The 14228-nt window shown below is 40.7% G+C and overlaps 2 protein-coding genes across 2 annotated transcripts; both read right to left on the bottom strand.

Annotated features, from left to right (window-relative positions):
• Window positions 1-308: 308 nt before the first annotated feature.
• Window positions 309-2314, bottom strand: rps15 (ribosomal protein S15). The gene is made up of 4 exons (XM_068570988.1): window positions 2260-2314; window positions 1801-1886; window positions 1258-1492; window positions 309-468 (listed from the first exon to the last, which is right to left on the bottom strand). Exons 1-4 carry the CDS (start codon window positions 2260-2262, stop codon window positions 355-357), a joined length of 438 nt encoding a protein of 145 aa, XP_068427089.1. The 5' UTR covers window positions 2263-2314; the 3' UTR covers window positions 309-354.
• A 1360-nt stretch (window positions 2315-3674) lies between these two features.
• cnn2 (calponin 2) lies at window positions 3675-9636 on the bottom strand. Its single transcript, XM_068571627.1, has 7 exons — window positions 9456-9636; window positions 7021-7142; window positions 6829-6895; window positions 6346-6483; window positions 6117-6233; window positions 5134-5280; window positions 3675-4959 (listed from the first exon to the last, which is right to left on the bottom strand). The coding sequence occupies exons 1-7, from the start codon at window positions 9507-9509 to the stop codon at window positions 4654-4656; spliced, it is 951 nt and encodes a 316-aa protein (XP_068427728.1). The 5' UTR covers window positions 9510-9636; the 3' UTR covers window positions 3675-4653.
• Between the last annotated feature and the right edge of the window lie 4592 nt (window positions 9637-14228).

Below are 14228 nucleotides of genomic sequence, written 5' to 3'. Positions count from 1 at the left end.
ATCAGTATTTTCAAAGCAACCCAATGTGAATAGCTACTGGTGTGGCTCTGTACCACTTGAGTTTTAACCCAGTTCATTTTGAAAGTTGATTTTCTGTAATCACTCCGCGTTAAAAGTCACATTTACTGAAATATTCTCGTCATCTATTATCAATCAGTAGATTTACATTACAGGCCCAGTCTGTGTTTTCATCGGTTATCTTGAAGCCTCCCATATTGTTCATTAAGACAAACTTCAAGATTATACCCCATAATCAAGCAATTTCTTTATTTTTTAAATCATATGCAAAAGAAAGAAAAGCAGACAAGTTCTGTGGAGCAACCCGTTTTTTATTTATACAAATAATACAGCCATCTACTTCAGAGGAATGAACCGAGAAGAGTGTGTAGCTCCAATACCAGGGCGACCGTGCTTGACTGGCTTGTAAGTGATGGAGAACTCGCCCAAGTAGTGGCCGCACATCTCAGGCTATGGAGAAGAGAAATAGATTAGAAACAAGATATCTTTTGGTGCACTTAAAGCATATACAGTGCTATAGTAGTTGCCATAATCATAATCTCAGGTCAGACAAGATTTCAAGAAAAATATACTTAAAAAATAATAATAAAACAATTCTTTAAACTACAAGCTTTTATTGGTGCATTTGACAGGAGGAGCTATGGGTCAGAGTAGAAGCGCTAGAAGAAATGTCAGTTGTCACTACCAATGCTTTATGAACACTAGGACTCTTCTTGTACTAATGTGGTTGGTCATAAAATGTTGAACAGTCACACACAAAAAAGGTATTGCCAAAGATTATCTTCGAGTTAAATCAACTTTAGTTGTGCATTAATGATGCCAAAAAAACCAATGCCTGTATAAGATGCCTAAAATGCCCAATGTGTCCAATTTCATCTTTACAATCGGTTATTCATCAATTAAGATGGTTCTGTATGTATAATGGAACCGTTGGATTCCATTATACATGGCCTGTATACATGCTCGGCCGGTCAACCTTAAGCATTCTTATTCTGACATTAACTAATGGTGGAAATGAACAAAACAACAATAACAAACTGCTTTAAAATGAGACCAACTGCAAGCATTGGTGTTTTGAGTTGTGTCCACACAAATAACACAACTCATTAGAATTCATGCTGATTATGGTCTAAAAATCGCCACCAATGTCAACTTTTGTTGGAACCACAAGTGCTATTTCATCAGACGAAGGTGCCCGAAGGTGGTAAGCTACCAACTACTTGACCAATAGCATCTCACCTTGATTTCAACCTGGTTGAAAGTCTTGCCGTTGTACACTCCAACCATGGACCCGACCATCTCAGGCAGGATGACCATGTCCCTCAGATGAGTCTTCACAACCTCTGGTTTCTCCATGGGGGGAGCCTCTTTCTTGGCCTTGCGCAGGCGCTTCAGGAGGGATTGCTGCTTGCGGCGCAGGCCACGGTTCAGCCTCCTCCTCTGGCGAGCACAGTACAGCTGCATCAGCTGCTCACTACACAGGGGAACAGGACAGTGATGTAGATCAGGCCTTTGGTCATCTCGGGGAAGCGTTGTAGGAATGTGTTTCCTGTTTTACGTGTAATGTCTAGTTAGCTCCGGCAAGCAGTTAGCTTTATGCACATCATCTGAATGTGATGGAGTGAACATTTCTCAATACCATTTTAGGGGCAGTGTGGGACGTTATCACTGGGTGGCAACGTCACACTGAAGTCATTTTACATGCACATTTAACTTGTGAGAAGTTCTTTGGCAGACTACCACGGAGCTGTAACTGCTCCAGATCAGCAGGGTTTCACTTACTAGGACATGTCCAGAAGCTGGTCCAGGTCCACACCTCTGAAGGTGAACTTCCTGAAGGTACGCTTCTTCTTGATCTCGGTATCTGCCTAAAAGAGACAACATCCCACTAAGTATACAGCTCGCAGTCACACCAACAGACCCAGAATTCAATGTGACCTATTAACATAGATGAAAGCGCGTATTAAGCCTCGCTCGGACCGACAGTGATATGATAATTATAAGATATTTTGTGACTGCAATGGACGAAGAACCACCAGGTTAGCTTAGCCACAGCTCAGGCTAATACAGTGCCTCTAAGCACACATTTATCCGTCACTCTGAGCAACCATTTTGACATAATTGGCCATCAAACGCGTGTAACTTTCGGATGAAATAGCCAGCCATCCCCATTAGTTATTTTAGAGTTCAGATGCACTTAGATTGTATTTGGGAAAGCTTCACAATCGGGTATACACCTACCATCTTGCCTGAAGTTCCGGGAGAAAAGAACGTTCAGAACTCTCGTTGAGCCTGATATCGCGCGATTTCAGGCAAACATCCGGCGGTGTTCTCCGGCGGTAGTCCGCACTGTGAACTGCAGGTGGTGCTGTTTCACAATAACTCCCGTTTTTGTACAGTGTCAAGTTTCGTACCGACGTGTCCCTTTTGTGTCATCTTCTCGAGTAATGTAGCTGCCTAGCGTTGCCTCTACAAATCAAGAGGAAGCAGGAAAACAAATGCAGACATCAGAATCGAAAGTGTTTATTGTCGAGTACGTTTCACATACAAGGAATTTGTCTGGGTGAATGGTGCATAACAATGAACACATTGCAATACTGTAAGACATTTAAAAATACAAATAAAATATTGTAAACAACAAAAACTGTATGTTAAAATAAGTATATTATTAAAGTGGTGTGATGTGCAAGAGTGTGTAACTGTAAGACATTGTCTCAGGGATGTAAATGTCATGGGGTTTATTTCTTTATTGATGAATGCAACTGCAGACAGGAAGAAACTGTTCTTTTGGCGTGAGTCGTGAACCTCAACCTCCTGCCAGAGGGAAGCGTCTTGAAGAGTTTGTGTCCAGAGTGAGAGAGGTCGGCTGCAAATTTGACACAGTTTATTTGAAATGATGAAATACATTTAACTCAGTATTTGTTTTCAATTGTTGGATCCTAAAGAATGTAAATACTCCTTTCAGCACTAACTAATTAGTATACATTAATTCACATAATATGACCTTACTTACATATTTCCATATTGAGACACCACATTTCAGATATACTTTGTAATTACACATTTCTCCAATGTCTTTATCAGTACTTACACTGCAGATTCCTTTTTGACTTTTTGAAAAATTAATGGGGCCTTAACACTGATTTTGTATCTTCACTTGCACTGTTATGAGTATTTTTTAAATAGTTGCAGCTATTATAGGAGTAAATCTTTCAATATTTTACCCTTAGCGGATTCATCCCTGCAACTTCTACTTGAGCGAGATTCAACCAGTGGAGCTAAAAGGTGGAATATTGTTCCAGTAATTGTTCCAATATCAAGATACATATCTCAAAACCTGCACACTTAAAACTAAAACAATGTGTGGGGTTGGATACCAGGGAGTTTTTTTCTCTACTTTAAAGAAACGCTTCAGTAACATACCTCGTCAGTTTTGATAATATTAGTGCACAGTAATGTATTGCAGCAATCTTGAGACTGCACTAAGAGGTAGAGTTTCATAACCCTTCCAGTTTGTACTACATGAAGTTTGTGTACCTTTTTCAGCTAAACTACGACTGACTGCAGCGAGCGAGTGAATGAAGCTCATCCTTTGTGCTTAAACATGACATCAGTTTGTTTACAAATCAAATCAACACATGATATGAATACACATCTTTATTACACCGTATTCACAACAACTCTCAATTCAAACATTTTTTTTCCACTGGCTGGAAAATTCCAGAGGAAAAAAAAAATAGTCCAATAGCAAATGTTATTCAGAGTCAAGGTACAAAACAAATCCCATTCAAATCCCCCAAAAAGCATAAATAATCATCTAAAATGATCACAATTGGTTTGCATGTCAACCAATATGGAAGACTTATTCACTGACAAAAGAGAATCCAGTATTCTTGCTTGGAATGTTCTAAACTTCCTTTGTGTTATTTTAACCCCTCCCCCACCATCTTTATTCCAAAGGAAACAAGCTTTACTCCAGTTGGACTGGTTATACAAACAGAGGAAATATTTCCTGTTACAAAAAAAAAGAAGAAATGAGTGAAATGAATGAAAAGACTATATATAAAAAAAATGATTTGTTCCCTCATCTGTCTGAACAACCGAAAGTGCTCACTATACTGTATGTAAATGACAAATACTGAGGGGATGAAGAAGATACTGAAGTAACAAAACATGTTTACATTATCATTCACAGGAATTATGTTGTGTATACAAATACAACACAAGCATGGGTGTTTTGATCAAAACAGGGTGTACGTTAACACTTTTGTTTCTGTTGCTCTTCCTAAATCCTCGGCATCTCCCTTTCTGCAACTAATAAGTCAGCAAAATAAAATAAAAAAACACAGACAAATGAAGGATAGTAGGGCTTTGGCACATTTATAAGAATCCTGGAATATAAAAACTAGCCAAGCCAAAAAAATATTGGCTTTTGTGGTCACTTTAAATACAAAAACCTCACAGAAATACAGTTTTATCATGATATGTGTAGCATGGTTCTGCACAATTTCAAACTAAAAAAAAAAAGGATATGACAAACAAAAAAAAAAGTGCAACATCCTGTGAGCCTTGAGAGTTTCCTTCTGCAGAACATGTCTCCTTTAGACAGACGGCTCTTTCCCTTCCTCCTTACGTCTAGTAATCTGTCCCATCTTCTTGGCACACCTGCTCTTCTTCATGGTAACCTTGGTAGCCCTCATCTTGGAAATCTGGGATATAATCACAGGCGACGGCTGCCCCGTTTTGATCCTCTGCATTCTCTCCAGCTTGAGGACAGTACTTGGCGTCGTAGATCTGCCGACCCAGGCCAAAGTTCTGGCCGCTCTGGTTGGCTCCCTGGCTGTAGCCCATCTGTAGAGACATGGTGCTGTTGTCACACTTGTCTGTGCCCAGCTTCTGGTCGTAAATGGCACGTCTTGTCCCTGGAGCGGTCATCCCAGCCTATGGTAGAGACGGGGGGGAGGGGGTGGGACACAGAAAATAAGGACCACAACTACATTTATATACATTCCCCCCCCATAAAAGTCCTTAAACAACTCCAACAAGAGCCGATTTCAGAGCTTTCACAGTCATAGAATTGTGACTTCATGAGGAGTTGGCAATAGGTTGCCGCACCTGGCTCGCCCCCTTGTTGGTTCCCATCTGCAGGCTGATGGTGGTGTTGTCCATGGGGGGCTGGATTTGAACTTTGGGGTCATACAAGTGCCTCCTGGTGCCGTATGCATTCATACCTGCCTGACTGGCGCACTTGTTGGTCCCCATCTTAAAAAAAGAGACAGAAAACGCCACAATATATAGTTGTAAAGATTTGATAGCAAAAGTTCTCCTCAATCCACTTGTACAATAACAGCGGTAAAATCTTCCATAACAGGAACTCACGAAAGAGAGTTCAACTTGGTAAACGTAACATTTTAGGTTTCAGGCAGCCGTCGGGTATGACGACGCCAGACTCAAATGTGGTATTGCGAGTTTTCCCTCACCGACTAGGTCGCCCTCGTGGCGACACAATAACAAAAACAGAGTTGGAACAATGAGCGGCATTTATTCTGAAGTACGCCACACGTGACGGGAGCTCATGACAGGTTTCAAATGGTTTCGACACATGCGGCAGTCGGGGCGGGGAAAGAAAATACATTCTTTGAAGCATCGCTATTCTCTCTTGAACGATCGTGACTCAACGTTATGATGTCTGCGACAATTGTGTGACGCCAGGCTGTCCCGTTCCTTACCGCTGCCCCTGAACGCAACAAACATGAGTAGTCGCTGGGCTACATAGTAGCAGAGTTCTGGTACGGCTGAGCATTAGCAGCTGAATGTGGTTTCAATATGATCGGCACCACCCGGATTAAAGGCGTTTTTGTCTCCCGCCAAATTTGGCAAAGGGCGAAGCAAACCATGAAGGGCATTGCATAACAGTCACTGCCACGGACTGGAAATGAAAGCCAATTGTCTGTTTGGCATTGCAAATAAATGAGAAGTGGTTTAAATAAAGAGGAATGCGATAGGTTGGTTTCAGATCTAAAGCGGAACGGCTGCCAACTCTTACATTTTAAACGCTGCTGCTCAGACAGGAATCTTTAAAAAACAAAACACCATACCTGTAGGCCGATTACGCACTGCCCAGCCTTCATCATCTTCTCGTCAAACAGCCTCTCCTGCTTGTCAGAGTACTTCACTCCGATGTCCACCTGTGACTGGCAGCCCCGGGTCTTGGCCTGAGAGAAAAAAAAAAAAGGTGTAAATGGTTGAGAAACGGTGGATAAAACAAATCGGTCACCATAATAATTCAGTGACAGTCACTCCCGTCACTATAGTCAGAGGACTCACCATGCTGGCGAGTGCGAGCAGCGCCGTCTGGACCTGCGTCATGTTGCCGTTCTCAAAGAGGTCGTTGGCTTCGAAGAGGTCGTGGGGCTTCAGGCCGAACTCCGTGGTGGCCCTGCAGAAGTTCGTCAGGTTCTCCAGCTAGAAACAGCGATCAATAACGATGCGTGTGCAGGGTTTAGAATAACGGAGGTGTGATTAGATGCGCGTGCACGTTTCCTCATTCAACAAAAAGCAGTCCGGTGGCTGTAAAAGGACAAGTCTCAAATGACGGCAGTGTGTTTACTGTGACCGGCTGCACCTCAGTAAAGAAAGACGAGTTTCGCAAGCGGCTCTAAGTGGCGGCTGTAAAAGGCAAACGAAGCTGCTGCTGTCAACAAACAAAGTATCACCATGACCGAGCACGGTTCAGTGTCCGGACGGCCTAAACACTCGGAGCGCAGGGACAAAACAAAAATAAGTTTGCTGTGTCATCTAATAACTCACCTGATGCCAGTTCAGCGTCGACTGGTTGATCTTTTTCACAGAGCCGGGGGCCAGATGGTTGATGAGACTGCGAGGAGAAAAAAAAAAAATACATTTAAAAAAAAGAAAAACGCTCTCATTTACCATCCAAACCACTGGACATAATAATTATAATAAAACAACTGCGTTAACAGACATCGGAACTCTGCTTACTTGCACAGAATGACTCCACTCTTCAGGCCTTTCTGGAAGTCCGGGCCGATGGAAGCGCCCGTGAGTTCTTCGATCCAGACCCTCAGCTCCTCCTCTTTCTGAAGGTCATACTTCTGTGCGATCTTGTTGGACAGAGAAGGTCAAAGGTCACATGTGGTCCATGAGCAGCAATATTAGCCAGCAGGAAAGAGAGCGAGAATAAATCTTTAGGATTCAAAAGTCATTGAGATAGATATTGTACATCTTTAGGATGTATAAGTTATTGATAAGCACAACATGTTAATATTGTATCCTCTAAAGTTCATTTTGACTGCGTGTGTTCAGGTTCATCCATGAATTTTACTTGGCTTCAGTGCAGAATGCGACACGGGGGTTTTGTCTTTTGTAGCTCTCATGAATAAAAAGGTGACGACCCAAAAACACGGATATCCTGTTTGGTAAGCTGCTGAAGTCACCACTGATAACACAGGAAGGCAGGAGGGAGGGGAGCGTTTCAAGGGGCTTAACGTGGCACCAGTGATTGATTTTCTTGTGAAGGGCATCACTGTTGAGGTGTTAAGATTTATTTGAGCAACAAGCCACACTAGCGCTGAAAGAAGCCAGTCAGGAAGCCCTGCATGTTCACATGAAACAGTTAAGTGCGTTGTGTGAAACTGGAAAAAATAATAATATGAGTGACTGAACTCTGTAGAAATTTCATTCTCCTCCAGTAAAGGAGAAAAGGTGTTGACTGAGCTCTGTGCAAACCCACAATCAGCAAACACTCCGTCTTTGTCCCTGAGGCCAAGAGAAGCAGAGCCAGAGTTTAACCCACAATATAGGAGCTGGCTGCACTCTCGGCACACAGCTGGTTGTACTCTTGAGGAATGTCTGCCTTCTAATTACATTTTCCGTCAGCCAATTAGTATCACAGAGAGATATATATAGTCATATATAGTCACAGCAAACTGTAGTCCAGCTATTTTAATTAGCCGCAAAGAGTCATGCTGAACACAATCAATTTACCCTACAGTTGTTGGACAAGAGCTGAATGAAGCAACAAGGGGAGAGAAAAGTGTTGGTCCAGTGAATGAATGGACAAAGATTATTGCAAATGGTGAACTTTTAGTTTTCTGCCTCACATTTCACAGAGCATAAATAAAAATATAAATAAGAGTCATGACCCCTCGAAGAAGAAGAATCAGAAGAAGATTTCCTGTGTCTGTTATCAGAAGGGAGATGGTGAGATGATAACTTGATTGCCGTTTCCTGTCATCGGTGATGTAACCGCTCCGTGAAATGAGGCAAACAACCTCCTGAGCCTCACTTAACTTTTGCTCGAAACTACTGCAGAAAACTAGTTAGTTGACCATTTGCAATAATCAAAGTATTCATTCATTGGACCGACACGTCTCTCCTCTCATTGCTCCACTCAGCTCTCTTGTCCAACAACTGTGGAAAAAAAAATTAATCTATCAAAGATCAGCTTGATTTTTATGAATGGGCAAGACCATGATGCTTCAGACAGCAGTCAGTCCCCATGTCCATTACTTGTAGGCCTAAATACAAAGAACAATGCGCGCATTAAGGAGTAACGGCACAGTATTAGAGGGAAAGGCCCCATGGTTATACAGCAGCTCGGTGCGAGACACAACAACGTGGTGAGGAAAGTAATCTGCAGCATCAGCTCTGGTATGTTAAGTGGATCCGGGTGCACAAGCTGGACCAAATAAACGAGGTGCTTCCTCATCAAGGCCGCACTCAAATTGGGACACATTACGCGAGTGGGGTCATGCTGGAGTCAACACAAGGACTTATTCTCCACAAAAGAAAAGCCTCCCTGCACTGGCGTGATCCAGCGAAGTAGCACGACACTTACCACACACACACGCACGCACGCACAAAAAAGCGGGGTCTCTGTTCCTGCAGTTATAAATCAGCAATGCAAAATGACACAGGAAAGCGTGAATCATCAGGATGGATGACAGCCAGAGCTAATAGATCACTGCGGGTCACAGCGACGGGCAACGAGGTGCACGACAATGAGAAAACGCTGGAAACGAAACGGGGATAACATTTTTGCCACAACGACGCTTCTTCGCCAAGTGAGACAACGCCCATAGTGCGTTTTTAACTTTTTCTGCTGCAAAAGAAGAAAAAAACGGAAATATTCTACTTCAAGACGTGAAACTCGGGAGGAATATACACTTTGTAAAGTGTCCACGCTGGTTTCAAACAAGTTTTGTTAATTTATTTTTTTTAAAACAGTTTATCACGTAAAACACTTTTAAATCTCGTCAGATTCATTTTTTTACCCAAATACTTATAAATACTTGACATTGGCACGCATATCAAAATGGAGGCCAGGTGACTCCGACGCACTATGAATGGATGATGGGAAGAGAAGTTCAGTGCAACTTTTTAGAAAATGATAAAAGAAGAATATTTACGCCTACCTTGTTTTTGATTTCCGCTGATAATCCGAAGGAAGGACCTTTGTTAAAAGACATTGTTAACGAGTTGAGAGTTTTCTATGCAAGTAAAACAAATAGACAGCTATACTTGAAGATAAACACGGTACTGAATAATCTCCGTGTTTCTCTGCCAATGAAACCTTGAAGCGGACTAAATACTAACTTTCTCTTTACAGCCGCCAATTACAGCGGTCCCACGGTTTTTATCAAAGAGCGTCGACTCAAGAGTCAAGATAGTTCCCTGCTGCTGGTTTACAAGAGGAACGCCTACAGGAGTATGAGTGAAGGACCTCGGTATATATTGATTAAACTGTCTTAAACTGGCATGAAACAGCAACATAAGGCTTCGTGCAATTTGGATAGTATTACATTACTCAACTGGCTGTTGGAAAAATATACAAACTTAAATCACGTATTATATATTTTAGTATATTTGATTGAATCTCTTAATGTGTGTCTTGTGTCAATTTTATTGTTTGTTTTTTTTGTTTTTTTTTTTAGCAACTAATCATTTTCACTTTAAAAGTATATCGTAGCAAATGCTTTAAAACAGATTGACCTTCGTGTTGGTAAATAAAATTAAGTTGTAGGAGTAGAACATTACAAATATAAACATGAATTAAAAAGTAATGTTTGTTTTTTAATCTCTGTCTTACACTAATGCATGCCCATGCCATGCAAACAAAGGATGTGCAATGAAGATGAAGCAGGATGTGCCACAACCACAACTTCACTACACATTAATTCACAGTATAAACGTGTACATTATATTTTTATCAATCCCGGAAGTACACACACAAGAGTCCTCTCGCTTCTCCTGTAAACTCTTTGATTGTACGCTTGGTTAATCGATCCTAGACTCCACCTTTCCCCTTCTCTTCCTTAGATCGCGATTGACATCAAAAACTCCTTATATGGAAGGAAACTTCCCAAATTCCTGAATGGTGGGAGTGATCCACTGGTCCCTCCCCGCATACCAGACGTGGAGCGGACTAGACACATTGTCGCACATTTTTGAGTCACTGTTGAAAAGGGAAAAAAGTTTATTAGCTACTGGGGTGACGTAATGTCGGTGCTATGGGGGTTTTTAGATAACAGACAGCTTCTCTTCTCACGCTAGGATTTTATAAATCTGCTTTAGAGTAATGTCTGCTCACAGCTCACTCGGCAGTATTTGCTTCTTTCTTTACATATTAATGGCGCAGTGACTTAACTAGTCTGAGAGTTGAGTTGTTTTTTTCAAATCACACGGTCTTTTTCTTTCTCTTCTTTCAGTTCCACAAAGAAGCGGCCAGTCTGCACAAGTCTACTTTTTCCTGTAATTAAAAAAGAAAATGGAACAGCAATTTAAAATGAATTTCCTGGTACAATAATTTACTGTTAAACTTGCTCCAGGTGGAAACACGTTTTTCTTTGGGAATAAAGTGTTAAAAAAAAGATGTAATTATCACTACAGCCTGAATGCAACCAAGACGTCTATTACAGTGGATTACTAAATTATAGATTGTAGCTGGAGAAAACATAATACACATCACGTATTAAAAAAAGAAAGAGTTCCACCAACATGGTTTTTCTTTTAAAAAGGAGGCCGACTCACTGACACATACCAAGATGTTTTTTTCAGAGCAGCCATAATCTAGTTATGGACAACAGGCCCATTGAGAGAGACAGTGACTACTGGTTAGTGAGGAACATTAAATTGGCAAATGATGCAGCTGGTTACCTTAAAATTGACATTGGCTCCAACTCTGGTTCCATAGTGCCTTCAGTTACATTCCTGACTTAATTAATTGTTTATTGTTGTATTAATGTTAGGTTTGTAGAGCTTCTGATCGAGAGGTTTCATGCTGAAAATGAACCTGAAAGTGTGTCCTCCATACCAAAGCAAAACATATGTTGATTAATAATTTGACAGAAAATTAATGAGCACATTCTTTGATAATACATATTTTCATGCATTTTTCAAGCAAAACAAAATAATTAGAACAGAGTTCTTCAAACTTGAGATTCTGATACTTTCCTTTGTCATGGATAACAGTTAAATTATTATCTCTGGGTTTTGTATTGTTCAGATCCCCCCAAAAAGGCAAGTTGAAAAGATCCTAGAGCTCTTCTTTAAAATCTTATCAGCACATTAATACATCATGAAAATAAGCCCCAACTAATCATGACCTAATTTAGATTTCTTGGAATTGCACAACCTGACGTAATGTTGCCTACCTTTCATTAGCTTCAAGACGGGATGCATCATTTTGGAAACTAATAATGACGAGTGGCCAGGTGTCTGCCCTCAGTCTTATTACAGCTGTGATTCTACCTGTGGCAGGTGATTACATCATATAGGTGAGCATGCAACTGATTCAGACTATGAGAGTGATCACACCAAGAGGGGGGCAGCCAGTTACTCATCCTGATATATGTGATAAGATTACATCAGCGTTCTGAGTCACAGTGGTGACATAGTACCCCTGTCAGACGTATAAAGACCATTTTCAATCTCTGGCTAATGGCAGGAGGCACCTTTTTTAAACACAGGAAAGCATTCCTTTACTGCTGGTGTTGACAATCCCTGGCTACCACCGATAGAGGACAAAATAAATATTTTGGCTTATTCTTTTATTTAAAAATAGAGGGACATATTTGTGGGCCTTGAAAAAAACGAGAAGTGATCAATAAATTCCCACTGAATTGAAGTTACTCAAACCATCCCACAGTGATGCAGACACAAGTGACAAATGGACCATGTGCACCCCCACATGGATGAACCGTGCAATTACAGCATAATGCAATTTTAACAGTGAAGTTCAAAACAAAAGGCAGACGTATACAGAGCTCAGACTGACCATTCGGTTTTAATGGGGCAACATGTTCCAAGGTTGTTGAACACAATGGCACCGCAAAAGACCCACGAGTCAGTCGACCGAGCTGAAGATTTAGATCATTTTATTTTCAAACAATGGAGAGATGTTAAACACTGAACAAATAAAGATGCCCCAGTCAAAACTCCAGAAAACAGATTCTTAATCAACCAGTTGTAGCACTTTTCCTTTATTGCCAGCTGCGTTGTTGTGCAGTTTCTCATTATCTGCAGCTTCACCCTCTCTGGATCAGTGTGTACAAAAAGTAACAGAAACGGTGCATATACCAGCGTCATATTGATCCTGCGACCAGCAATTCTCGCAACTCCACGGACAGGCGTGATTTATGCGGAATCAAATCCAGAATTACCATTTAGCAAGGCACATTGGTAGGGATGAATGACTGAAAGAATGAAAAGACAGAGGCTGCGCAGAAGCCAATCTTAATTTACGTCATGTGAGAAAAATTGGTAGTGACCGATGATTATAAAGGGAAATCAAAAGTAAGTATTAGTTTGTACATGGAAAATGCCAAAAATATCTAATGCACACAGCTTTCTCTCGCTCCCCATTTTATGTTTGCTGTATTGGAAACGGGATGCAAAAAGAAATACTCCTCAAAACAGCATTCTAAATGTTTTCTAAACTCTAGAACAGCTGCAAAAACATTAAATGTGTCTTAAACTCTGAATAAACTGTGGGCACATGGATTGTGGGAGCATCAGTCACAACTCACATTTGAAATTCAGTCAGTGATAAAATGACCAACAAGTTGTCAACTTATGAACAGAGGAAGAACAACAACTTATTGACATAAGGTGTCAATCCCGTACATTCACAAAGGCCGTTTAACTCACAAAAATATTGTGATAAAAATCCAAAAAGGCAAACGATATCTAAAAAGGAAACAACGCAAGTGCCAAAATTCAAATATCTCCTTGATTTAGTCTCTGAATGCAATTAGCGATCAGCGGCATCTGATTTGACATGACCGAATATCTTAAGCTTGGGGAAAAATTTGTGTTGCAATTTTGGATTAATTAATTTTTAAAGAAACACCGCCCTATGATTAAACCACTTTGAACCAAATCATTTTTCTGAATACATTTATTTTAGAGAGCTGAGATGGGCATACAGGAGCTGTGTGTTGAGACGGAGAGAAAGAGCGTTGAGTATGGAATGTTAATGACCAAATGCATTGGCCAGTCTTAGAGAAAGACCATGCAAAAACATTTGTATGCCCTTTAACATTGAAGATTAGACCGACAGGAAAAAATAAAACAAATCTACTGGTTTCTGAACGTCTGTTTGGATGAATGTTCCATAAATGAACTGCTCAAAATAAATAGATGTATACATAAGAAATTTATAATTTACTCTTTATATCTGACATAAAGCTTCATGTACGTGCCCAATATGATCCAGTATGTCATACGCTGGACATGTTCGGCTCTACCTGTGCTAGATGAACTCTATCAACACCTTACTGGGCACCAACATGGCGGTATGGACAGGACAGCTAAACCCCAGCCTTTCCTCAAATGCAACCCTAGAATGCAATTCTTTATAAGAAACTAGACAAGTTTTTTTTTAAAAAGGAAACAAAAGAAAAGAAAACTGTATCATCCCAGTGAGACTGAAATAGAGGTACGATTCAGAACATCTGAAGTTCAAATCATAACACCATTTCCGGTTGTTTGAGATAATTCTGTCCTCTCTTGCTTGCCTTCAGTGTTCGGATCAGCACACCGCTACTAGGGCCTCATCATTCCTGTGGCTTTCAGTTTGAAAAATAAAACAGAAACAGCCCTTGGTATTACTAACTTAACTACTCTTTAAATCTTGACTTTTTTTATATTCCAAAATGTAATTAGATTATCACAGAAAGAGGCGGAGG

This window comes from Clinocottus analis, unplaced genomic scaffold (assembly GCF_023055335.1).
Source record: "Clinocottus analis isolate CAN_PGR_092001 unplaced genomic scaffold, fCliAna1.0.p SCAF_11, whole genome shotgun sequence".
Classification (NCBI taxonomy): Eukaryota; Metazoa; Chordata; class Actinopteri; order Perciformes; family Cottidae; genus Clinocottus; species Clinocottus analis.
Note: the sequence above shows the minus strand (reverse complement) of the source record. Positions and strands in the feature narration are given on the sequence as shown.

Bases quoted from the DNA above. Each gene is read 5' to 3' on its own strand.
- rps15 (XM_068570988.1), bottom strand. The intron at 1,493-1,800 runs GTAAGTGAAACC...TCCCCTGTGTAG, and splicing joins CAGCTTCTGGACATGTCCTA to TGAGCAGCTGATGCAGCTGT. The intron at 469-1,257 runs GTGAGATGCTAT...TCTTCTCCATAG, and splicing joins TCAACCAGGTTGAAATCAAG to CCTGAGATGTGCGGCCACTA.
- cnn2 (XM_068571627.1), bottom strand. From the start codon at position 9,509: ATGTCTTTTAACAAAGGTCCTTCCTTCGGATTATCAGCGGAAATCAAA. The intron at 6,234-6,345 runs GTGAGTCCTCTG...TTTTTCTCTCAG, and splicing joins TGCTCGCACTCGCCAGCATG to GCCAAGACCCGGGGCTGCCA. The intron at 5,281-6,116 runs GTATGGTGTTTT...TCTTTTTTTAAG, and splicing joins AGTGCGTAATCGGCCTACAG to ATGGGGACCAACAAGTGCGC.